This window comes from Erpetoichthys calabaricus, chromosome 9 (genome assembly GCF_900747795.2).
Source record: "Erpetoichthys calabaricus chromosome 9, fErpCal1.3, whole genome shotgun sequence".
Classification (NCBI taxonomy): Eukaryota; Metazoa; Chordata; class Cladistia; order Polypteriformes; family Polypteridae; genus Erpetoichthys; species Erpetoichthys calabaricus.
This window is the reverse complement of record NC_041402.2, coordinates 107989574-108016988: the sequence shown is the minus strand read 5'-3', so window position 1 is coordinate 108016988 and position 27415 is coordinate 107989574. Positions and strand designations below refer to the sequence as shown.

The window sequence follows — 27415 nt, the reverse complement described above, 5'->3', positions numbered from 1 at the left end:
GGTGAGTCACTCGATCATTAAGCATAAGAAGTCCTTTCAAGATGAAGAGATGATAAAAAAGGCCTTCATTGAGGCAGATGGCTAGGGAGAAATTCATGCTGAGATTTCGAGACTCCTGGCTGGAGAAAAAAAGTTTCTCCTTGTCATTAAACATGCAGAATACAAGCTAACGATCAATGGCTGCTAGACTTGGTATTTTTTTTCCAATCTGACCAACATGTTGAATGAGCTTAATTTACAGCTGCAAGGAAAAGAGAAAACCAAGGTCAATATGATTAGCTCAGTTAATGCTTTCAAACGAAAAATGCAACATCTGTCCTCAAAGCTGCAGTGCCTTGATTTGGGGAACATCCAAAACCTCACATCAGAGCTGGAGACGCAATGAAAGGTGTGTGTGCAACTTGACAGCATACGCTACACGGAGCAGATTGAAAATTGTCTGTCAGACTTTGACAGATGGTTTCAAGACTCAGCTTTACTTGAGCCTATCACTACATTTACTGTAAGTGCTATCCATTTAGGGAAGATGTTGAGGGTGATTCACCCGCATCAAAAATTGCAACACTATTTCACGTAAAACTCCTCTACAGTGGAGGATGAGATTTTGACACTACAGGATGACATTCAGCTGAAGTATGGGGCTCATGGACAGTTTTGGAACTTACTCACAGAGGAAAAGTACCCAAACATGAGGAAATGTGCTACCTCCCTGACTGCATTATTTGGCTCTACTTATTTATGCGAGTCAGCCTTTTCCCACATTCCCACATGAAGATTATTAAATCCAAATACTGTAGTGAACATAAATGTATTGAACTGTTATTGTGCCATAAGGGATATTCAGTTATGCAAGGTACGGCAACATATGTTTTATGTATAAAGTATACTCAATATATATAATTTTTAATGTAGGTAGATCATTTCGACCTGGTCATTTTAAAAATAGCTTGCAAGCGGAATAAGTGTGGGCACCCCTGACATAGAACATACAGTGCATCCGGAAAGTATTCAGTGCGCATCACTTTTTCCACATTTTGTTATGTTACAGCCTTATTCCAAAATGGATTAAAATCTTTTTTTTTCCTCAGAATTCTACACACAACAACCCATAATGACAGCGTGAAAAAAAGTTTACTTGAGGTTTTTGCAAATTTATTAAAAATAAAAAAATTGAGAAAGCACATGTATTCACAGCCTTTGCCGTGAAGCTCGAAATTGAGCTCAGGTGCATCCTGTTTCCCCTGATCATACTTGAGATGTTTCTGCAGCTTAATTGGAGTCCACCTGTGGTAAATTCAGTTGATTGGACATGATTTGGAAAGGCACACACCTGTCTATATAAGGTCCCACAGTTGACAGTTCATGTCAGAGCACAAACCAAGGATGAAGTCAAAGGAATTGTCTGTAGACCTCCAAGACAGGACTGTCTCGAGGCACATATCTGGGGAAGGTTACAGAAAAATTTCTGCTGCTTTGAAGGTCCCAATGAGCACAGTGGCCTCCATTACCCGTAAGTGGAAGAAGTTCGAAACCACCAGGACTCTTCCTAGAGCTGGCCTGCCATCTAAACTGAGCGATCGGGGGAGAAGGGCCTTAATCAGGGAGGTGACCAAGAACCCGATGGTCACTCTGTCAGAGCTCCAGAGGTCCTCTGTGGAGAGAGGAGAACCTTCCAGAAGGACAACCATCTCTGCAGCAATCCACCAATCAGGCCTGTATGGTAGAGTGGCCAGACGGAAGCCGCTCCTTAGTAAAAGGCACATGGCAGCCTGCCTGGAGTTTGCCAAAAGGCACCTGAAGGACTCTCTGGTCTGATGAGACAAAGATTGAACTCTTTGGTGTGAATGCCAGGCGTCACATTTGGAGGAAACCAGGCACCGCTCATCACCAGGCCAATACCATCCCTACAGTGAAGCATGGTGGTGGCAGCATCATGCTGTGGGGATGTTTTTCAGCGGCAGGGACTGGGAGACTAGTCAGAATAAAGGGAAAGATGACTGCAGCAATGTACAGAGACATCCTGGATGAAAACCTGCTCCAGAGCACTGGTGACCAATGTAGAAGAAGAATGTTCTCCTCAGCACCATGTATTTTGTGTGTTTAGTAAATTAGAATTTTTATAGTAACTATTTTGTAACTTGCCAGTGAGAGACTGGGAGACTAGTCAGAATAAAGGGAAAGATGACTGCAGCAATGTACAGAGACATCCTGGATGAAAACCTGCTCCAGAGCACTGGTGACCAATGTAGAAGAAGAATGTTCTCCTCAGCACCATGTATTTTGTGTGTTTAGTAAATTAGAATTTTTATAGTAACTATTTTGTAACTTGCCAGTGAGAGACGCTTTGGCTTATGAACTAACAAAAATATGTTATTCCAGGGTTCAGAAGAAAATAGTGTCCACATGAATAAAATCTAAGCTGTTTCTTGTTTTCCCTTTCTCAGAGTGAAATGTCTCAGGGACAAGGTCACAAGGCTGCAGAAAGTACATGTAGTTTATGCAAAGGCGTCTCTCCTGCTCTTAGCTTTGAGAACACAAATAATGCTTAGCTCAACAAACATACTGTTTAACTTTACTGTTTTGATAAGGATGTTCTTTCTGTCTTATTAATCATGAAATGCTGAATTATAAAAACCCCTCCTAATTTTTTTTTCGGGGTTCAAATTGAGCTTTGTGGCAATAAGTTATGCTCTTTTGAATCTCTACTTACTGTGACTCCGAATGAATAAAAAAGACAATTGAGAAATATTATCTGCCTGTTGTCAGTGTGCCTTTTTCGTCCACACCTCAGACTGGTGCGACGGTTCATCTTTCAGCAGGACAACGACCCTAAACACACAGCCAAGATATCAAAGGAGTGGCTTCAGGACAACTCTGTGAATGTTCTTGAGTGGCCCAGCCAGAGCCCAGACTTGAATCCGATTGAACGTCTCTGGAGAGATCTTAAAATGGCTGTGCACCGACGCTTCCCATCCAACCTGATGGAGCTTGAGAGGTGCTGCAAAGAGGAATGGGCGAAACTGGCCAAGAATAGGTGTGCCAAGCTTGTGGCATCATATTCAAAAAGACTTGAGGCTGTAATTGCTGCCAAAGGTGCATCGACAAAGTATTGAGCAAAGGCTGTGAATACTTATGGTACATGTGATTTCTCAGTTTTTTTTATTTTTAATAAATTTGCAAAAACTTCACGTAAACTTTTTTCACGTTGTCATTATGGGGTGTTGTGTGTAGAATTCTGAGGAAAAAAATGAATTTAATCCATTTTGGAATAAGGCTGTAAAATAACAAAATGTGGAAAAAGTGATGCGCTGTGAATACTTTCCGGATGCACTGTAGCATATTTCGCATCAAACCACCCAGTTTTTCAAGTCAGAAAAAGTATTGGAACATGACAAGCAACAGATGTTTCTTATTACCCAAGTATGTCATGTAAGATTGATTGTTTAATCATTAAGTAGCCCTGGATATCTAGTTCTGAAGCCTTTGGGGGGGGGTATTTCAAAAAACATAGGGTATACCCAGTAGCACAATTTGGAATGTCCTAAAAAACAAGGAAACCACTGGCATACTGAACAACAGGCACTGAACAGGTTGTCCAAGGAAAACAACAACTGATGACAGACAAATAGTGAAAGCAGCAAAGAACACCCCCAAAAATATAGTCCATAACATCATGAACAAACTACACAGTCCACAATTCAAAGGATTAACCTCCACCAAAGTGATGGAAAGGACAAAGTGTAGTGAAAGAAGGGATCTGCTCATGATCCTAAACATACTTGCTCATCTGTGAAGCATGATGAAGGTTGTGTCATGGTTTGGATGTGCATGGTTGCTTCTGGAACAGGCTCAATCATTTTTATTGATGATGTAACTCACAATGGTAGTAGCAGAATTAACTCAGAAGTCTACACAAACACATTGTCTGCCAATTTACAAAGAAATGCATAAAAACTAATTGGGAGGAACTTTATTGTGCAGCAAGACAATGATCCAAAACACACTACCACCTCAACTAAGGATTTCATCAAGGCAAAAAATGGAAGGCTTTTTACCATGCTATTGAAGCAAAATATTGCATGGAACAGTGTGTGTTTCAGGCAGATCAATTTCAACTTTCATGCTCAAGGACTGGAGTTGCAGCAAATCATGCATCATTCCATGACAGCCATCTCTGTGGATGCTGATGAACTTGAGGCACAACAGCTGTATCCCTAAACATTACATTAACTGTGGTGAATATCCTCTTCAGAACCATCATTTGTTTACTTTTTTCAAAGGAGCCAGAGTTCTGCTCATTTACTCTCTCTTCCCTATAGTTTGTACCCACTCACCTTTCCTTCTTTTAGCCCCAGTTCTTTGTTTCCTGTATGGGTTGGGAGAAGTTGCATATTTACCATAATTGGTTGTTTAATTATTCTGTTTTTACTCATTTGATTTTGGGTCGTATTTGTGTCTGTATTGGGCACTATTGAAATTGTAGGAATGCTAAAGCTAATTCAGTTTCACAGGTGCAGGCTATAAAACACTTTATCTACATGATTATAAATGTCTTCTTTGCTTGACCATTACCTCTACAGTGTATGATCATGTGATCAGAGCAGATGAAACTGGGAATGTGAGCTCCAAGTTTATCAACATGTGTTCAGGATAAATGTGCCAGGCATGGTCAGATGTGTGGGCAGTCTTGATAGAAATTGCACTAGAGATGTTGTAATCTGTTGTTTTATGCATAGATGGGTTATTTGCTATACATCTGGCCAATAAGATCCGATTTTCCCTGCCGTAAAAACACACTTCATATTATATTTGGCCTACCACCATGTTGGCCTAAAAAATTCAGCCCTACATGACCATGAACTTGGACAGAGTTGAATTACAATTGGTCATTAGGACGAAATGTGAACTCCCAAGGTGTAGCAGTAGAATTGCCAAAAAAGAAAGAGATAGACATCATGTGAAGACACTGGGAAAGGACAGCTAGTACATTATTTCAGTTTATTTTATTTATTTTGATTTGCTATTCACTTACCTTGTCAAACTTGACCCGAAACTCACGACCACACTCTAGAGGAGTTGTAAATGAATCCAGGTCTTGGCCCCAGAAAGCAAAGAACTTTTCAATCCTGAGGCTACGCAGGGCATAGTAGCCAGAATTGCGGATCCCATATTTCTGCCCGACGGACATTATTTCATTGTAGACATGCAGTGCATACTAAGTAACAATAAAGATGACAGTTGTGTATTAATACACATATAAAGACTTCCTGAACTAAGCTGTTTCTTCAAAAACAGATTTGCTTTAAATAGACATCTTGCCCCACAATATAGGAAAATTGTACAATTGTGTGAAAAGTGTAGTGGTGGCGAAATGTCTTCATTATAAATTATACAACTTTCAGAGGTCTTGTTATGATTGTCATGCTCTGAATGGTCATTTAGCATTTCACTCCTATTTCTGGACCTCTAGTCTGTGTTCTACTCATGAAAAAAATTTAGTAACAGATGAAATCATACAAAACAATCCATTATTTTTTATTTTAATTTGCCAAACATGGGCAAAAGTTAATTACACACTGATGGAGAGCACTTATTTAAAAAAATTCCCTTAAAGATGTTTACTACAGTTATTAACTTCTGTTAGAAGGAAAATAATTAGGAACAAGTTAACAACTTTGCAAATCTATTTAAAAAACTCCCAATCTATGATAAATTTACTCCATACATTGTACAGAGCAAGATATACTCAAAATTAACTATGCATGTTTTTAAACTAGTCATTGACCAATATCTTGCTGACAGTGATACTTTGAATAATACAGCCATTAACTTCTAATTGAATAAAACTGTTAAAGTCACCAACCTCAATAGGTATGTATAACATGAATCCAGGCTCTCCTGTATGAGTCATGCTCATCACTCGTATTCCATTTGCATAGCCTACACTCATTTCCTGAAGGAAATATTACATGATGTAAGTACAAAATAAACACAGAAACTAGAGAATAACAGAACCTATGAACTGTTTGAATAACTTTACTGTATATAAAATTGTGTTATTTTTTCTTTTAAAATTTATGGGTAATCATCTAAAAAAATGAAAAGTGCAAATTATACCAAAATCATTGCTCGTTCTCCAATTCACATATAGCCACATTCTGAGTGAACAGAGGACATTATACAACTACAGTTGAATTACAAAACAAACATTATTATAATCAAAACCTTTTTCCCCTCACTACCCATAATAGCCAACCCTCCACCTGCTTACTGAACATTGGCTCTCCCATTCACTTTCACTCACTATCCTCTAGTATAGACTGCAAGCAGTCTTATTAGCTGAGCTAAACAAAATCACTGGCTATTTAGGTATTTTGCATTGATGATAGTGGGGTTGGAGCTCTCATGGGAGCACAACAGAGTCACAATACATATAGCATGAAGAGACATGCATGTATGGATATAGATATTAAACTTCACATTTCATTTAATCCAATTCAGTACCACAGCAAAGGACATATGGAAAGAACCAGTCCTGTACAGGGCGCCATCGTTTTGCAGGGCCTATTCATACAAGTCTCACATTCACAAATTAATAATTTGGAATTGCCAAGTGACATAAAAGATACTTCTATGTGGTGTGACTGAAAAACTGGAGTACCCAAAGGAAAACCCACACAGACACAGAAAAAAATCTGAAAACTCCAAATGTACAAAGGATGTTGGTTAGGCAGCAGCACTAGACACTGTGCTGTTTGACATTAAACTTCCTTAGTGCCCAGAGGACCTGTGACTTATAACCCATTGTACACAGAACAAAAGGTCAGTAGCAGCCATCTAATGTTGAATGTTTAATATTAAAATCAATATAACTCAATTCCCTCCATTAGATAGAGAAAAATCTCCATCCAGCCATCCATTCTTGTTCATGTTTGCATTCAAGTATACAATCCATTACTTTTCTCTTCTCTTCTAAGACCATGAACTTGGTTTTCAAAATGTATAGCGGTTGCTCCCACTTGGCCATTAGAAGCTGTGATATGCAACATCATTAAGCATACACTATTTAAGTGCACCATTGTCTGCATCCAGGTTGTGTATCAAAATATCTGTACAGCAAGTAAAACCATTTAAGGCAGTACATGTCTGACCACTATGCAACATGTCATCATTTTCTGACACCATGATAAACATGAATACTTAACTGAAGTTTCGGACGTTGAGAAGACCCTGAGAAAAAATTCAGTATAATTAGCTCTCCTTTCTTAAGTTTCTATTCTGCAAAGTCCCTTGTTGTGTGCATTTTGATATTGCATACTACAAATTAAACAAAAGTCAACATTTTAAGCAATTCTCAAAACACCATCATAAATTAACAATCAAAATGTAAGCAAAGGTTTTCTATATATCCAGTTTCTTATCCACTTTATCCCAATTAGGCTTGCAGGGTAGCAGAAACCTCTCTGACAGCAGTGAGTGAAAAGCAGGGACCTTCCAAAATTTCTCATGTCAAAGAGGTGTTGGACAACATAATTCACCAAATTCAATGCCTACACATAGTCAGTATTTAACACTAGAATTCCTTAAACCTACAAAAAAAAGTTGTAATCCTGGGCCACCTTAAATTCCTTCGCACCTCTCTATTAGTGTCTTGTTTTGCAAATGCGTCGATCAGAACAAGCAACAAGCAGCCTGCTATCCCAACCCCTCCACCACCGCAGCTCAAGTCAGTAAGAAAGTTCTCCCAGCTCAAGTCTGTTTATCTGGGTGTGAGATGCCTGGAATTGTATAAGGAATACAATATATCATTATTTAGAACACATGCATTTTATGTGTGTTCTGTGTCTAACGACAAACTGGGTAAATGTAGGATGACAGCAAATGCAAGGCAAAAAATGTTGAACATATAGCTAAAACAGATTTTTTTTTCAAGTTATAGTACTAATTACAAAATTTTGACATGAAGTGTACATAATGTGTCAAGACTAAAGTCCAAATATCAAATAAACACTTCACAAAAAGTACAAGTATAACAAAAGAAGTGTGCTCTTATTTAAGAATAAAATTTGATCTCAGTTTGTAACAGCTGGTGTAAATTTATGGTAATTGTAAAGGTTAGCATTTTTTTGTAAAATTCAGTTTTATTCTCTAGGTGACATTCATGCTCCCCCTAATCAGACACTGCTGTTTTCAAATAAAGACGTGCTATAACAAAGGTGAACTCAGATGAGGATGAGGGTTCTACATCGGAGAAAGAGAACAGAAGCCCTCCCTGCAAGAAACGTTTAGTCACACATAACAATGCAGCTACACCAGGCATAAAGGCGAAAGAGGGCACTGTTTGGATGCAACAGATTGGGTGTCATCCTGCCAGTGAATCTGCTGCACACATGTCCTTCAATGAAACAACAGGGCCTGCCGAGCTTGCCATGGTATCATGCAAAGTTTCATTTGTAAAGTGCAATATAAATAAAATTTATTATTATTATTATTATTATTTGTGCTTTTTGATGGTCTTTATATGAAAAACATTTTACTTGTTAACTTGTATAAATGCCACATTGAATGTTGTTTACCTGTATTTATTTACTTATCTTCTTGCAGCGTAGTCAAAGTAGACCACTTCCTGTGTTTGATTGACATAGGCATGCTGACAAAATACGTGTGCAATGCCATTCCTTATTTAAGATAAGTTATGTAAAGTGTGATGGCAGCTTCTACCTTTAGCACTTGAATACGCAAGCAATTCTCCACGCTAGTGTTTACATATGACAGTGCTATGTTGACAGTGTATGTGGCCACAAAAAGAAGTCTGACTGCATTCTCAGTACCACTGCTTGCACACTGAGCTAGTTTTTAATCACTCAATAGTTTGTTAGAAGTTGTATTTGTCCTTTCCTTTTAAATGTGAGAAAATGCAGGCAAGAAAAGCTACAACTGAACAAAGCAACTATTGGATGGCTTGTACGTAAGTGCTTTCAATGGTGAATGGTCTAGAAAGTGACAAGTATACTTATTCTACTGGTCAATGGAAATGGATTGTTGCTGGAACAGGACTGGATGAACCAAGGGAGTTGCTGTACTCATTTGTCCAGAGGTATATGAAAAGATGTTGGACCAGTAAAAGATTAGGCTCATACTCTCGCTTTCTCTCTTGCCATTCCTCTATAAAGAGAAGCCAACTCTGTCTCAGCAGCTATATTGAGACAGATATGCTTCGTCCTGTGCAGACTATGAACTGACCAGGAAGAATCAAATATAACTACAGGATATTGTGTCACCTGAAACTACATTCATCATTATCAGTTTGTATTGGTTTGTAACCAGACTTCATTGTACTCTTTTTCTTTATAATTTGGGTATATCATCTATAACACATAATTAATTAAAAGTGACACTTTCACTCCTTTTTATTCTATTACTCAATGTACAGATATTATAATTACATCTGTGGATGTTACATCTTTGCATGAGCACTTGTGATCAGCAATCATTGGCAGAGGACCAGAGGTAGAGGAGCTGGTGTACTGAGTTGAGTCAGGAAGTGAGGACTACGGCAACCACTGCCTGGAATATGTCTAACATACACTGGCTGGCAAACAAAGTCAACGAACTGTTAATACGTACTATAACTGATTTTTCTTTTTTTATCTGCTCTGTGCTATTCCCAATTCTGCATTAGACTTGCCCTACTTCACACTCTACCGAGCAGACCGTGTTACAATATGATAGTACAAAGGCAGAGTAGTGTGTTTCTACATTAACTAAGGCTAAGAATGTGACAGTTTTTGTTTTTTTATTTATTTTTTTATTAAATTTTATTGATTTTATTGTCATCATTCCATACAAATAGTCAATTGTTACAAAAACAGGATTGAAAACAAATCAACCCCCACCCCTGAGAAAGAGAGTATGGAGTAAAACTTAAAGCTAGTAAAAATAAATAAATTGATGAGTTTAATAGGCGGATAAAGATAAATGGAGAAGAAAAAGAAATGGGAAAAGAATCTACTTCCTCAGTGCTTTAAGAGCTTATTCTAAAATATTATTGATTAGATCCTGCCAGGTTTTAAAAAAGTTCTGAACAGATCCTCTAACTGATAATTTGATTTTTTCCAATTTCAAATAGTATACAATATCAGTAACCCACTGACTTAAAAGAGGAGAGTTAGGATTCTTCCAGTTTAGCAAAATAAGTCTGCATGCCAATATTGTAGTGAAGGCAATCACAGTTAGTTTGTCCTTCTCCACTTTAAGCTCATCTGGAAGAACTCCAAACACACCTGTTAATGGGTTAGGAGAGATTGTGACACCAAGGCTGTCTGAAAGGCACTTAAAACTTTTTGTCCAGAATGATGTTAATTTGGTGCAGGCCCAAAACATGTGACCCAGTGAGGCAGGAACTTCATTGTAGCGTTCACAGGTTGGATCTTGCCCTGGAAACATTTTGGACAGTTTTAAGCGAGACAGATGTGCTCGATATATAATTTTGAGTTGAATAATTGTATGCTTTGCGCATATGGAGCTCAAGTGAATTCTCTGCATTGCTCCCTTCCACTCCTTTTCTGATATGTTGAGTGAGAGACCGTTTCCCATTGTCCTCTTGGATCTTTGAAAGGGAGGGACTGTAAAATAATTTTATATATTGCAGAAATGCTGTCTGAGTCCTCGAAACTGAGCAATATTTTTCTAGCATAGAGGAAGGTGCAAGATGAGGAAAATCGGTCAGGTTCTGTTTAGCAAAGATTCTAATTTGAAAATAGTGAAAGATATGTGTTGCTGGAAAGTTAAATTTGGAATGTAATTGTTCATAGGATGCAACGATGTTGTCTATATAAAAATCTCTAAGCAATTTAATCCCAAATGTTTTCCAGATATTAAAAACTGCATATGTTTGCAAGGGTTGAAAAAGGTGGTTCTCATGCAGTGGTGCCACAGATAAAAGATTCTCCATCTTAAAATGCTTTCTACATTGGTTCCATATTCTGAGTGAGTGAAGAACAATAGGGTTATTAATTTATTGGCGATAACTTGCATTTATTGGAGCACAAAGCAGGGAATATAAAGAAGTACTGCAGGATTTTATTTCTATTGCGGACCAAGCCTGTGTATGGTCATCTATTTGAGTCCAGGTTTTTATAGCTTGCATGTTTGCTGCCCAGTAATAAAACTGAAAGTTAGGTAGAGCCATGCCACCTTCTGCCTTAGGTCTTTGTAGGGTTGCTCTTTGGATACATGGATGTTTTAAGTTCCAAATAAATGAGGTTATGGTTGAATCGAATTGCTTAAAAAGGATGTATTTGTCTCTAGGAAGAAACTGATTTGCTTTGATATAAATTCTGTACAGTTCTCATCTGCTAACAGAAGTGGGTTAAGACGCCGTCTGCGAGATAAGTATGTGGGGCATAATGATTTTAGCTCCAAGATCAGAGCGGCATGGTCGGAAGTAACTATTGTCGTACTTACAAGATTTAATAGTAGGCAAGAAATTATTATCTATAAAGAAATAATCAATTCTTGAGTAGCAATGATGCACTGGTGAGTAGAAGGAATATGTTCTTGAGTTTGGGTTTAGAAACCTCCAGGGGTCTAATAAGTTGTGGTCAGTTAAAAACTGTGTAATTATTTTTGCAGTGTTAGATGTCATACCCCCTGTGACAGGAGACCTATCTAAGAGTGGATTTAAAACACAATTAAAGTCCCCAGCCATTATAATTTTATGAGTGTTCACATTGGGAATGGATGCAAATACATTTTGCATGAATTCCCTATCATCGACATTGGGCGCATAAACATTTATCAAAATCACTTTACAGTTAAATAAATTGCCCATGACAAATCACATACCTCCCTTTAGGATCAGATACTACATCTGATACCACAAATGAGACTGTTCTATGTATGAGAATTCCCACACCTCTAGTTTTCTTTGTAAAGCTGGAATGGAACATTTGGCCAGTCCAGTCTTTTGCAGCCGGAAATGATCCTTGCTTAGTAAGTGGGTCTCCTGTAAAAATACTATTTTAGCGTTTAGACTTGTTAGGTGACAGAATACTTTTTTTCTCTTTAATTCATGATTCAGGTCTTTAACATTCCAGCTCACAAAGTTAACTGTCCCATCATAGAGACTTTGATTCTGAATTTTTGATGTCATTTTGCAGTCTTAACTGGAAGTGAGACAACTTTAACCTTAAATTCCAATTTTCCCACAAGTTATTGTCATGCAGCCTATTGTTACATTGGTAGTTATAATTATAAGGATTAAAAGGATAGATTGGATATAGCTTGCTCTCTTTCTCTCCCCTACCTTATCCCCCCCCCACCTCATTTTGCCTCCCCACGTGAGGCTGGACCCCACTTCACAAAGTCCCAGTCTTCTGACATACCTAGAGACAGAGCACATCCAAAACAAAACAAGCCCCCCAAGCAGCGGTGTTTGAGAATTAAAAAGTAGAGATATCTATTGCCGATGATGGTTCTTTTTAAATCATGCTCTCCTGACCTAGAATTGCTTATTATAAATTGTAAACCATTTTATTTACCACACAAGTTCTTGTTGGTGATTCTAGCTGGTGTTTACATTTGCCCTTGCACTAATGCTCACAAAGTACAGTGGCAACTCGCTGATGTAATCACTGAGATTGAAAAATACAACTCAGACTCCTATAGGAGTTCAGAGTAATGAAAAGCCCCGCATAGATCATTGCTGATCTGACTCCACCAAGGCATCACCTGCTCCAAAGACTTCCGTCCGGCAAACATCTTTGTGCAGTGAAAGTTGCAGTTTTTGCCTCTTGCAGTTATTTTTATTAATCAGGTGAGCGCTTCTACTTAATACCTACTGTATGCATACCTGCACACTAGACTGCCTGGACATTTCAACCCAACTATCTATTTTTTTTTGTATTGCCCTTGTATGCTGCATCATATTTTATCATTTTATAGTTTATCTTCTTATATTTCTCTTTTGTATTCGGTGTTGTCCCTGTATGTTGCATCAATACTATCAAGGCAAATTCCTACTACACATTAGTGTAGTTGGCCAATAAAGTGAATTCAGATTCTGATAGAGGTGAGAATAGGGTCACCTGGGACTCTAAGACAAAACAGCCTAGTCAAAATCCAGACATAAATCCCACTGAATTATTGTTGTAGAACATGAAAAATGCAGTTCATAATTACAAGTTCACAAATGCAGTTATAGAATGCTAGGAGAGCCTGCTCAATAACTGCTATAAATGCCAAGTAGCAATTATAGCTGCTAAACATGGTATAACCATTTTTGAAGTGCAAAGAGAGATTACTTTTTCAAACATTTTGCAACAAGAAACAAAATTAATTTCATATTTTTTTGTTATTAGCTCACTTGGGATATCTTGCACTGTGTAATTTTGTTTCATAAATCAAGAAAAAAAAATCTAATTTTACTCTGTATTTTTTAACAAAATAATCTACAGTTGTTTTGAGGTATTCTTTTGACTTGTTGGCAGTTCTTGCCGCTATACCACTAAAGCGGTCGTATCAATGACTTACCCTAACCCCATTTCTTTTTCTTCGGTTATACTCTTGAATAAAAGCACACTTGTTTTGTTATACATGTACCTTTTGTGAAAGTGTTTATTTGATATTTGGACTTCAGTCTTCACACATTATACACTTCATATCAAAATTTTGTCATTAGTACTAAAACATGAAAAAAAAAAAATTTTACCCTCTACAACTCCAGGCACCTCACACCGAGATAAACAAGGCTTGAGCTGGGAGAGCTTTTTGCCCGAGTTGAGGTCCGTCGGTAGGGGGATGGGATAGCAGGCTGCTTGCTGCTTGTGCTGACACATTTTACAAAACAAAAGACACTGATGGAGAGGTGCAAAGGAATTTATGGTGGGGCGGGATTACAAGTTTTTTTGTAGGCTTCAGGGATTCTATTGTTAAGGTGGCCTGGGATTACGAGTTTTTTCGTAGGCTTCAGAGATTCTATTGTTAAGAAGGATTACAAGATTCTAAGTTATATAGCACAATGTAAAGAGTACAAGTCATGGGAGGTTATGCTTAAGCAATATAACTTACTAGTGAGGTCACACCTGGACTACTGCATACAGTTTTATTCTCCATATTATATAAAAGACATATCAACATTAAAGAAAGTTCAGAGGTGAGCAACAAGGATGATTCCAGGACTAAGAGGTATCAGCTACCAGTAAAGATTGAAGGAGATAAACCTTTTCAGTTTAAGGAAACAATGACTAAGAAATAACGTGACTATGAAGGGAAACAGTACAAGAATCCCCCACTGTTACTTTAAAATAAGTTCTTCAACAAAAATACTGGGACACAGTTGGAAAATTGTTAAGGGCTATTTTTGCAAATATTAGAAAGTTTTTCTTCATACAAAGAATCATAGACACATGGAATAAATTACTGTGGTAGACAGCATGACTTTAGGGGTCTTTCAAATGTCAATGTAAATCTAAGCAAAAAGGGCTAGTGATCTTATTGAGCTAAATGGCCTGTTGTTGTAAAACCTTGTTCTAATATCCAACTACTTTAGATGTTGAAATTATGCATAGACTTCTAATGACCAACTCCTTTTCTGACACTTTTTTCCCAATGCAGGGAGCTTTTGTCTGTCTTGGCATGGAACAAAACACATATGGTCAAAGATACACATGTAACTACAAATGAAAACAATTTTATAATTCAAAGTAGACATTTTTGCAGACACACAGTAGTGTACTTGTGATTTGTTTAATACTAGTATAATTGGAGGTAACACAATTTCATGCATAAATCAAATGATGTGTGTATTCAGATTTTAGTAATCCATCTTTAAAGATAACAATTTTTAAAAAGTGATTTATTCTAAAAATGTCAGGAATTCGCCAGGCTAATACAGTGGAGTACTTTAAAAAAACTGCTGAAAACACATTATTTTAACATGGCTTTCTCATAACTTCACTTTAATTTAATCCTGATTCTCTGTATATTCAATTCATTATAATAACTATTCATGGTGGCTCTAAAATCCGTACTAACCACTACTCTCTCTTCTGTTTATTTTTCCGGTTTCTTTGTGGTGGCGGCTTGCGCCACCACCATCTACTCAAAGCACTGTGATGTTCCAATATTGATGGATTAAAAGCCAGAAGTCTGCATGACCATCATCATCAAGTCCTTCCATGAGAACCCTAAATACAAAGAGGACTATTTCATTTATGTTAGGTAGAATGCCCAGAGGGGACTGGACGGTCTCGTGGGCTGGAACCCCTGCAGATTTTTTTTTCTCCAGCCGTCTGGAGGTTTTTTTTGTTTGTTCTGTCCTCCCTGGCCATCGGACCTTACTCTTATTCTATGTTAATTAATGTTGTCTTAGTTTAATTTCTTACTTTGTTTTTTATTTTTATTTTCTTCATTATGTAAAGCACTTTGAGCTACTTTTTTGTGTGAAAATGTGCTATATAAATAAATGTTGTTGTTGTACTTTGTATATCTAAACTATCATACCTAAACTGGTCTAGTGTGGCTGAATTAGGGTGTGTGTGTGTCTGCATGTGCCCTTTGATGGACTAATTTCCAATTCCAGGTTAGATCCTGTCTTGCACTGGCCAGGCCCTTTGAAAGGCATTGGATCCTCATGAACATGAAGTGGATAATTGGATAAGAAAATTATAATGAATTCCATATAATAATTATGTTCTTACCTTGCAGAAGAGAGATGGAAAATGCTCAGGGGTCATAGGAACATAAGACAGCTCAGAAAGAACATCCATTGCACGAGGTCCAATTAGATTTAAAGCTGTAAAACACATTTTATTTTTCCAAATTTTATTTAAAAAAAAGTACTGTCATGCTATTCGGTAAATATGCATATATTACTCCTAAACAATCTTCTTATCTCAAAACCATATTCATCACCATGTTTTTGTAGATTTCCTTCCTTCAATCAACAATGATGCTGTCTTTGTATTATTGCAAGCTAAAATAAATTTTTTTTAGTTCAAGCTCACATGAGCATACATCACATGAACTGCTTTTCTTTTGAATGACTATTTTAAACTTATAAAGTTCATCTTAATTTGTAAGGGTGAAGGTTAGCAGGCAATGACAAACTTTGGGCTGTTTAATGTTGTGGTTAAAATCTGTACATTATTTTAAGCATATCTTCTCATTAACAAGACAAAAACTGGAGCTTTCAAATATTAGGTAATTGCTTATAGTTCATAAACAAATTATTGTATATATCAACTTTAAATTATAAATATTCAAAGCTTGCCACTGAAGGAGACATTAGTCTGAAATAGAAACTTGTTCACAGTTAAAACCATTAGGATAAAACATATTGAAGTAAGAAGGTATCTGTTGATTAATTTACAGAATGCCAATAATTTATCATCCTAAGGTCTCCACGGTTAAAGTGCTAAGGAAAGGTAACTGCACTAGACACCTTAATTACTAAAAGCATAGCATTAACATTTTATATTGTCAAAATTTCTGAAAAGGCTTGTAAGCTGGTGAAACATGCAAGTAAGATTTTTGCTGTAGTATAAGTATTACTCCTACTTAATCACCACAGAACACCTTAGGAAAAAAACTGCTTTGAAACTCCCGCAGTATGTCAGCAAGTACATACAGTATTAGGGTAGGTTACACCATTAGCTACAGTATCAGCTACCAAAGGCCTACTTCAGTTTATACTGAGCAGGCATATATGTGAAAATCATGTTTTTTGACTGAGCCATAACAGTTGGGTGAAAAGCGAATGTCAATGAAGATGGGTACTACCATAGAGTCTTTAATTACTGATGACAATGGCAAGCAGATCATGTTTTACTGAAAGAGGTGTCTTTCAGTATTGGGGGGCAGGAACAAAGGTGCCTCCAAAAGAACTGGGTTTCTTGTTATTTATCTTGTATATGGATGACTTACAATGTAAAGTTCTTGGTTAAGTCTGTAATAAGGTGTAAAGATGATAAACAGGAGGAGGAATACAGAGACCAGGTGAATTTAGGGTGTTCAGGTATATAAAGGCCCTAAGTCCTTTAGCCTCACATACCTCAAATGGTATTTAAAGGCAATAGCAATGATAAACAGACATGTCCACACATCTGGAAGGCTGGTTCTGTTCTGGGAATTCTATGGAAGAAGTAACAAAAATAAGGATCTTGTCTAAGTTGGTGGATATCACGAACAAGACACAACATGTTGGTTAACCTGCAGCACCTCCTTAGCACAAAGCTGATGCACCTATGGTGCTTAAAGGGACAATAAAAGTGATATTTTGTATTACTATAATCAGACTAGGTTTTACTTTTATTTTAAAGTGTTAACTTCATCCTGAGTGTATTCTGTGGAATTTGTGCATCAACTGCTGTAATGTTCTAATTTTCTCTTGGTATTAGTAAAATATCTTTCCAGGAATATGCAAATCTATTGGGAGTCATTGTCACTGTGGTGTATTTAGATCACACAAATCTTTCTTTGGTACCAAAACAAATCAATCAAACAGTAAGAACAGTGAAAGTGGAGCAAGATGGGTCACATCTGATGCTGCAAGACTGTCCAAATCTGTTCTCCTCTGAAGGCTTGTGATACAGGGGTTACATTTGGCAGAAATCAGACACTGTGAGTAGCAAAAAGCTAATTGAAAGACGGCATCAATACACACATGAAACTATTTTTGTAACTACTCACTTTCATGGTGAACGCAGTAAAGTCTTTAGACAGACAATCAAAGGTGCTAAAAACAAAGTCACCTGTGCGATAAACCTTAATGCCTCCTTTCCTGTTAAGTGTATAGTGATCCCTCGCTATATCGCGCTTCGCCTTTCGCTGCTTCACTCTATCGCGGATTTTATATGTAAGCATATTTAAATATATATCGCGGATTTTTTGCTGGTTCGCGGATTTCTGCAGACAATGGGTCTTTTAATTTCTGGTACATGCTTCCTCAGTTGGTTTGCCCAGTTGATTTCATACAAGGGACGCTATTGGCAGATGGCTGAGAAGCTACCCAGCTTACTTTTCTCTCTTTCTCGCGCTGACTTTTTCTGATCCTGACGTAGGGGGGTTGAGCAGGGGGGCTGTTCGCACACCTAGATGATACGGACGCTCGTCTAAAAATGCTGAAAGATTATCTTCACGTTGGCTACCTTCTGTGCAGCTGCTTCGTGAAGAGACATGCTGCACGGTGCTTCGCATACTTAAAAGCACGAAGGGCACGTATTGATTTTATTATCCGTCTCTCTCTCTCTGCTCCTGACGGAGGGGGTGTGAGCTGCCGCCTTCAACAGCTTTGTGCCGCGGTGCTTCGCATACTTAAAAGCAAACAGCCCTATTGATTTGTTTGCTCCTTTGAAGAGGAAGATATGTTTGCATTCTTTTAATTGTGAGACTGAACTGTCATCTCTGTCTTGTCATGGAGCACAGTTTAAACTTTTGAAAAAGAGACAAATGTTTGTTTGCAGTGTTTGAATAACGTTCCTGTCTCTCTACAACCTCCTGTGTTTCTGCGCAAATCTGTGACCCAAGCATGACAATATAAAAATAACCATATAAACATATGGTTTCTACTTCGCGGATTTTCTTATTTCGCGGGTGGCTCTGGAACGCAACCCCCGCGATGGAGGAGGGATTACTGTAATACCTTTTATGCTAATTTTGAATCCAACAACATGTTAATAGCCAGGAAAATTACAGGCTCACCGGGAGACCAGGTTCTTATACTATCCATAGACAAATAGGTGGAGGCCCAGATGGCATTCTTAGAGACCCTGTGTTGTTTCATCATGTATTGTCACTGCATTTTTAAGGTTTTGGCAGTAACAGGAACACAATACACAGCCATTTATCAAGAATGTTCTTTATTTTTTATTGTTTTGCTGGTGAAATTGAGCCAGTTGCAATATATTTTTAAGTTGAGTTTAAGATTAATTTAAGCAAGAATATATTATTTTCTTAAAAGGATTCAAAGGAATACAACTTTGCAAATTTCCCCTTACTGTCTTTCACTTGTTTACTTATTTCATTTTATGATCACTTAAAACTTTAAGGATCTATTTAAATTCAATTTCAGCAGTTATTTGAAATGTGTTAAATAAGATCTTGTAAGTAGGTCCATCTAACAATTGCAGGGTGAAGAAATATAATTTAAATAAACATCCAATCTTGATTTCTTATGCTCTGAAAGAACAGGAGTTTTAGGGAACTATCAGCATAGGTTCAAAATGGAAACATTGTGTGTTCACTAATATGCAAAAACATATGATTCAGCGTGGTGCATATATATTACTTGTCTTGGTTACAGAAATGTCCCACATGAGAGTTTGGGCATCAAACTAAAAGATGTGGGGGTTAAGATACACTGTGTATATAGGGGCAGAATTTGCTAAAACATAGAAAGCAGAAGGTTATGGTACAATGAACCTTGCCAGAATTGTGGGATATTAAGAGTGTTGTCCCTCAGTGGTCAGTGCTGGAGCTGCTGCTATTTTTAACATATCTCTCTATTATAAAAAAAAATCCTGGGAGAGAAAGACTAGGGAGACGAGACGTGATCTTCACGTGAAGATCACGGAAGACACTTAAAAGACCCGCGAGACGAAAGAGATTGGCCATAGAGTATCTCGTGGGGACCTTAAACATGAGACTTTGTGTCAAGAGATTGAATATGAGATTCTTGCAAGACACACCCTACTTACAACTTATATCAAATAAGACCACGGGCAGCAAAACACTCAGTCATGTAAAGGATTTGAGCACACACAAATTCAGGGCTCTCAGCGCATATAAAGCATATAAGGACAATACGTTATAGATGAAACGTCGATGACTAAGCGAAGAAGAAAGAGCAGCGTGGAGAAAAGTGACTCAAAAGCATTGGAGAGAAAAAATGCAAAAAAAGAAAAAGAATAATCTAGGTGCAAATTCAGAAAATAAGGAAAGTAATAATCAGCCCAAAACAAGTGGAATTGAAAAAAAGCATGTCCAATCGGGCTCAGAATTAAAAGACAAAGAGTAAAAGACAAAGCAGAACTTCATAAAGACATTCAAAAATGTTGGCGCTATACACATGCACAGCAGGTTAGAGATTATGAAAGCAGTGGAATTCAAAAGGCTAAAAAAAACGGTGCGATACAAATGCAGAGAAAGTTAAAGAATATGAAAACAAGAAAATTAGAAAGTATCAAAAAAAGAAAGTAAAGATCGCAGGAGTGCAAACAAATGGAACTTACTCTACTAGCAAAATACCCGTGCTTCGCAGCGGAGAAGTAGTGTGTTAAAGAGGTTATGTAAACATATATCTACATCTACATATACAGTAATCCCTCCTCCATCGCGGGGGTTGCGTTCCAGAGCCACCCGCGAAATAAGAAAATCCGCGAGGTAGAAACCATATGTTTATATGGTTATTTTTATATTGTTATGCTTGGGTCACAGATTTGCGCAGAAACACAGGAGGTTGTAGAGAGACAGAAACGTTATTCAAACACTGCAAACAAACATTTGTCTCTTTTTCAAAAGTTTAAACTGTGCTCCATGACAAGACAGAGATGACAGTTCTGTCTCACAATTAAAAGAATGCAAACATATCTTCCTCTTCAAAGGAAACAGAGAGGAATGCAAACAAATCAATAGGGCTGTTTGTTTTTAAGTATGCGAAGCACCGCCGGTACAAAGCTGTTGAAGGCGGCAGCTCACACCCCCTCCGTCAGGAGCAGACAAAGAGAGAGAGACAAAGTCAAAAATCAATACGTGCTCTTTGAGCTTTTAAGTATGCGAAGCACCGTGCAGCATACTTAAAAGCTGCACACAGAAGGTAGCAACGTGAAGATAATCTTTCAGCATTTTTAGACGAGCGTCCGTATCATCGAGGTGTGCGAACAGCCCCCCTGCTCACACCCCCTACGTCAGGATCACAGATAGTCAGCGCAAGAGAGAGAGAAAGAAAAGTAAGTTGGGTAGCTTCTCAGCCATCTGCCAATAGCGTCCCTTGTATGAAATCAACTGGGCAAACCAACTGAGGAAGCATGTACCAGAAATTAAAAGACACATTGTCCGCAGAAATCCGCGAACCAGCAAAAAATCCGCGATATATATTTAAATATGCTTACATATAAAATCCGCGATGGAGTGAAGCCGTGAAAGGCGAAGCGCGATATAGCGAGGGATCACTGTATATATATATACATATACACATATACATATATATATATACATATATATATATATATACACACATATACACATATATATATATATACACACATATACACATATACATACATATATATATACACATATACACACACATATATATATATATATATATACACACACATATACACACATATATATATATACACATATACAGACATATATATATATATATACACACATATACAGACATATATATATATATATACACACATATACACACATATATATATATACACACATATACACACATATATATATATACACACATATACACACATATATATATATACACACATATACACACATATATATATACACACATATACACACATATATATATATATACACACATATATATATATATACACACATATACACACATATATATATATATATATATATATATATATATATATATATATATATATATATATATACACACATATACACACATATATATATATATATACACATATACACACATACACACACATGTGTGTATATATATATATATATATATATATATATATATATATGTGTGTATATATATATATATATATATATATATATATATAATGTGTGTATATATATATATATATATATATATATATATATATATATATATATATATATATATACACACATATATATATATATATATATATATATATATATATATACACACACATATATACATATATATATATATATACACATATCTATACTAATTAATAAAAGGCAAAGCCCTCACTGACTCCCTGAATGACTGACTGACTCATCACTAATTATCCAACTTCCCGTGTAGGTGGAAGGCTAAAATTTGGCAGGCTGATTCCTTACAGCTTACTTACAAAAGTTAGGCAGGTTTCATTTCGAAATTCAACGCGTAATGGTCATAACTGGAACCTCATTTTTGACAATATACTGTAATGGACGGCAGCTTGATGGCCGTGGGAGGCGGAGTTGAGTGTCACGTCATCACGCCTCCCACGTAATCACGTGAAAAGACTGTGAACTCAATAGGGAGAAATGAAGGAAGAGCTGCAAACAGCGAAGAACAAAAAATTAATTAAACAATTGAGAAGGGAGCAAGTGAAGCATACAAGCATCTTCATAAGGGAAACAAAGCACGGTGTAAAGCGTAAGTTTAAATTAAGTTTATAGAAACGCTCCCGTTGCGGATTGCAATAACATATTCGCGAGATAAAAGAACGCAGTAGGGAGAAATGAAGGAAGAGCCGCAAACAGCGAAGAACAAAAAATTCATTAAACAATTGAGAAGGGAGCGAAACAATAAGAAGCCAGCGAGTGAAGCATACAAGCATGTTCATAAGGGAAACAAAGCACGGTGTAAAACGTAAGTTTAAATTAAGTTTATAGAAACGCTCCCGCTGCGGATTGCAATAACATATTAGCGAGATAAAAGCTTATAATTTAATGAGAAGACACGAGGTATAAACGAACCACACGCCGTAGCGCAACGTTAGGGGCAACAGTTTCAACCATTCTATGATCTGCTTCTCGCAACTGAAAGATGGCACATGGCGGATGTTAGCCGACTTGCTGACCGCAACGTTAGGGGCTTCAACTCCGGCGCTGACGATAGAGATTCGATTCCCGAGAGGGGATGAAGTGAGTGTGTATGCCTGATGAGCCCAGAATTAGGGAGAAACACGTGTCGCATACTCTTTGCATTATTTGAAACTATTAAAACCATTCTATGATCAGCTTCTGGGAACAGAAAGAGGGCACGTGGCAGATGTAAGGCGACTTCCTGACCAACCACAAGCGTTACCTGGCAGGTAACCACCCATACAGTCAGATTGTGATTCAGAAAACGAATGCCATGAATGTAATTACCACGATCTACATACTGTCAAATAAACGAAACACACGGCGTAGCGCGACAGCTGTGAAAAGCGAGGTTCAGAAAAAAACAGATCCTTAACAAATTGTTATTGGTATACTGTATTTTCGATCCGTTTAAAAAGGTTTTCTTTTCTTAAAAAAAATTAAAAGCAGTACTTCGCCGCAACGAAGCGCGACAATTTGGCTATATATATCTGCTTCTCACAATTAAAAGAGGGCACGTGGCGGATTTTAGACGACTTCATGACCAAACATAACTGTTACCTGCCAGGTAGGGTTACCACTTTTAATACAAAAAAATAAGGGACGCATACTGCAGCGGGTGCCACATCCCAGTGCCAACACTTTGCAGACTCTACTTAAAAGACCCGCCCTCCTCACTGGACAGTTAAAAAGACCAATCAAACTAACGATGACGTCAAGTATTACCCAATCAAAAGTACGAAAGGAGGCATCTTCATAAAATGCGTGTGGGATGATTTGCATGAGATGCTGCTTTAAAAAAAATGATAAAAAAAATACGGGATAAATCCCATCCTGTATTGATTCAAAACGGGACGCGCAATTTCATTCTCAAATACGGGATGATTCCGTATTTTAAAGGACGGGTGGCAACCCTACAGTGCCAGGTAACCACCCATACAATCAGATTGTGATTCAGACTAGGAATGCAATGAATGTAATTACCCCGATCTACATACAAGGCGAAAGTCTTGCAACATTCAAAGATGGTTTGGGATAAGTACACCATAGAACATAAAAGAGCTTATGAAGCCTTGAACCGAAAAAAGCAAGATCTCAGAGATCGTAAAAAAAAAAATTGGAGGTAATGTCGTTTTACTCGCTGTAGATTTTAGTCAAACATTACCAGTTATTCCACGAGGGAGACCAGCAGATGAACTCAACGTGTGTTTAAAATCCATGCTTCTCCCACGCTCGGTTATATGTCGAGTGTTCTCGGGTAGGTACACCAAAAATGTATACATTTAAGCATGTAATGGGCAAACAAAAAATGAGGTATACCCGAAGGCACTGCAGTAGTACTTAATGTAACTTTACTTCTTAAATGTTAATGTTTTACTGTTTAATAATTTATACGCTTCTTATATGTTGTTCAAATTCTTTTATCAAAATACCACTGACAGCGCAATGCACGATAACATGGAGTGAATACACCATACGCATCCGCCCACGGCCGCCCTGGTGTGCGCAGATAGGAGTTGATTCTACAATAAAATAAAACAAAGATAAAAACCCAGGATTGTTTCCTGCCTTGTGCCCTGTGTTGGCTGGGATTGGCTCCAGCAGACCCCCGTGACCCTGTGTTCAGATTCAGCGGGTTGGAAAATAGATGGATGGATTTTAATGTTTAATAATTTATATTTATATGAAATGTGCTTCTTATATATTACTTCATATTCTCATATGATAATGATGTTAATGTTGTTTATATTGATTTCTATGTTTTTGAAACTGCATGTATGTGTGTATATGTATGTATGTATATATATATATATATATATACACATATATATACAGTGGTGTGAAAAACTATTTGCCCCCTTCCTGATTTCTTATTCTTTTGCATGTTTGTCACACAAAATGTTTCTGATCATCAAACACATTTAACCCTTAGTCAAATATAACACAAGTAAACAGAAAATGCAGTTTGTAAATGGTGGTTTTTATTATTTAGGGAGAAAAAAAAATCCAAACCTACATGGCCCTGTGTGAAAAAGTAATTGCCCCCTGAACCTAATAACTGATTGGGCCACCCTTAGCAGCAATAACTGCAATCAAGTGTTTGCGATAACTTGCAATGAGTCTTTTACAGCGCTCTGGAGGAATTTTGGCCCACTCATCTTTGCAAAATTGTTGTAATTCAGCTTTATTTGAGGGTTTTCTAGCATGAACCGCCTTTTTAAGGTCATGCCATAGCATCTCAATTGGATTCAGGTCAGGACTTTGACTAGGCCACTCCAAAGTCTTCATTTTGTTTTTCTTCAGCCATTCAGAGGTGGATTTGCTGGTGTGTTTTGGGTCATTGTCCTGTTGCAGCACCCAAGATCGCTTCAGCTTGAGTTGACGAACAGATGGCCGGACATTCTCCTTCAGGATTTTTTGGTAGACAGTAGAATTCATGGTTCCATCTATCACAGCAAGCCTTCCAGGTCCTGAAGCAGCAAAACAACCCCAGACCATCACACTACCACCACCATATTTTACTGTTGGTATGATGTTCTTTTTCTGAAATGCTGTGTTCCTTTTACGCCAGATGTAACGGGACATTTGCCTTCCAAAAAGTTCAACTTTTGACTCATCAGTCCACAAGGTATTTTCCCAAAAGTCTTGGCAATCATTGAGATGTTTCTTAGCAAAATTGAGACGAGCCCTAATGTTCTTTTTGCTTAACAGTGGTTTGCGTCTTGGAAATCTGCCATGCAGGCCGTTTTTGCCCAGTCTCTTTCTTATGGTGGAGTTGTGAACACTGACCTTAATTGAGGCAAGTGAGGCCTTCAGTTCTTTAGACGTTGTCCTGGGGTCTTTTGTGACCTCTCGGATGAGTCGTCTCTGCGCTCTTGGGGTAATTTTGGTCGGCCGGCCACTCCTGGGAAGGTTCACCACTGTTCCATGTTTTTGCCATTTGTGGATAATGGCTCTCACTGTGGTTCGCTGGAGTCTCAAAGCTTTAGAAATGGCTTTATAACCTTTACCAGACTGATAGATGTCAATTACTTCTGTTCTCATTTGTTCCTGAATTTCTTTGGATCTTGGCATGATGTCTAGCTTATGAGGTGCTTTTGGTCTACTTCTCTGTGTCAGGCAGCTCTTGTTTAAGTGATTTCTTGATTGAAACAGGTGTGGCAGTAATCAGGCCTGGGGGTGGCTACGGAAATTGAACTCAGGTGTGATACACCACAGTTAGGTTATTTTTTTAACAAGGGGGCAATTACTTTTTCACACAGGGCCATGTAGGTTTGGATTTTTTTTCTCCCTAAATAATAAACACCATCATTTAAAAACTGCATTTTGTGTTTACTTGTGTTATATTTGACTAATGGTTAAATGTGTTTGATGATCAGAAACATTTTGTGTGACAAACATGCAAAAGAATAAGAAATCAGGAAGGGGGCAAATAGTTTTTCACACCACTGTATATATATTTATATATTTATATGTGTGTATATATATATATATATATATATATATATATATATATATATATATATATATATATATATATACTAGCAAAATACGCGCGCTTCGCAGCGGACAAGTAGTGTGTTAAAGAGGTTATGAAAAAGTAAAGGAAACATTTTAAAAATAACGTAACATGATTGTCAATGTAATTGTGTTGTCATTGTTATGAGTGTTGCTGTCATATATATATATACATATACACACACACACACACACACACACACACACATATTATATATGCATATATATACATATACATATATATACATATACATATATATACATATACACATATATATATATATATATATATATATATATATATATATATATACAGTATATACATATACACATCCACACATACATATATATATAACATATATATACACATACATATACACACATACATAAACACACACATATACATCCATCCATCCATCCTCTTCATATATACATACATAAATAGTGCGTTGTAACATGGGCTGTGATTGTTACATGGGAGGGAGACGACAAATCACAGCTTCTCGCTTTCTAATCGGGCCTGTGATTGGTGCTTTGACGGATGCCCAGATCCCACAGTATCTCCCCTTAGGAGTGGCGTTAGGCAAGTGTAATTGAATAGCGGTGCCGCAAGTTTAGCTTTACACCTGTTTTTAAGGCTTATTGACTGAAAGGGGCTTTCATGAAAAAACTTAGGGCTTTGCTACAGGATAAAGGTATATATTTCTGTTTTATTTAAACCTTTTAAGTTTGTATGCGGACGGCATGGTGGCGCAGTGAAAGGTGCCAGTTAGGAGACCCGGGTTCGCTTCCCTGCGTGGAGTTTGAATGTTCTCCCCGTGTCTGTCTGGGTTTCCTTCGGGTACTCCGGTTTCCTCCCACAGTCCAAAGACATGCAGGTTAGGTGCATTGGCGATTCTAAATTGTCCGTGGTGTGTGGGTGTGTGCGCCCTGCAGTGGGCTGGCACCTTGCCCGGGGTTTGTTTCCTGCCTTGTGCCCTGTGTTGGCAGGGATTGGCTCCTGTATTTAGGATATAGCGGGTTGGATAATGGATGGATGGACATTTGTATGCATAGCCCTATTTGCCTGTTTTCGTTTTTTTTCTTTCTTCAGTAATATTTCAGCAAA

General features: G+C 37.4%; 1 protein-coding gene across 2 annotated transcripts in view; it reads right to left on the bottom strand.

The window, feature by feature from the left end:
- Positions 1-27415, bottom strand: part of pdpr (pyruvate dehydrogenase phosphatase regulatory subunit) — a 305042-nt gene that overhangs the window by 9441 nt on the left and 268186 nt on the right. For both annotated transcript variants that reach the window (XM_051931537.1, XM_051931538.1), the window contains 3 exons: positions 15702-15796; positions 5864-5953; positions 5033-5215 (listed from right to left, as the gene is read on the bottom strand). In XM_051931537.1, coding sequence (XP_051787497.1) covers positions 5033-5215; positions 5864-5953; positions 15702-15796 — 368 coding nt within the window. The remainder of the gene's footprint in view (positions 1-5032; positions 5216-5863; positions 5954-15701; positions 15797-27415) is intronic.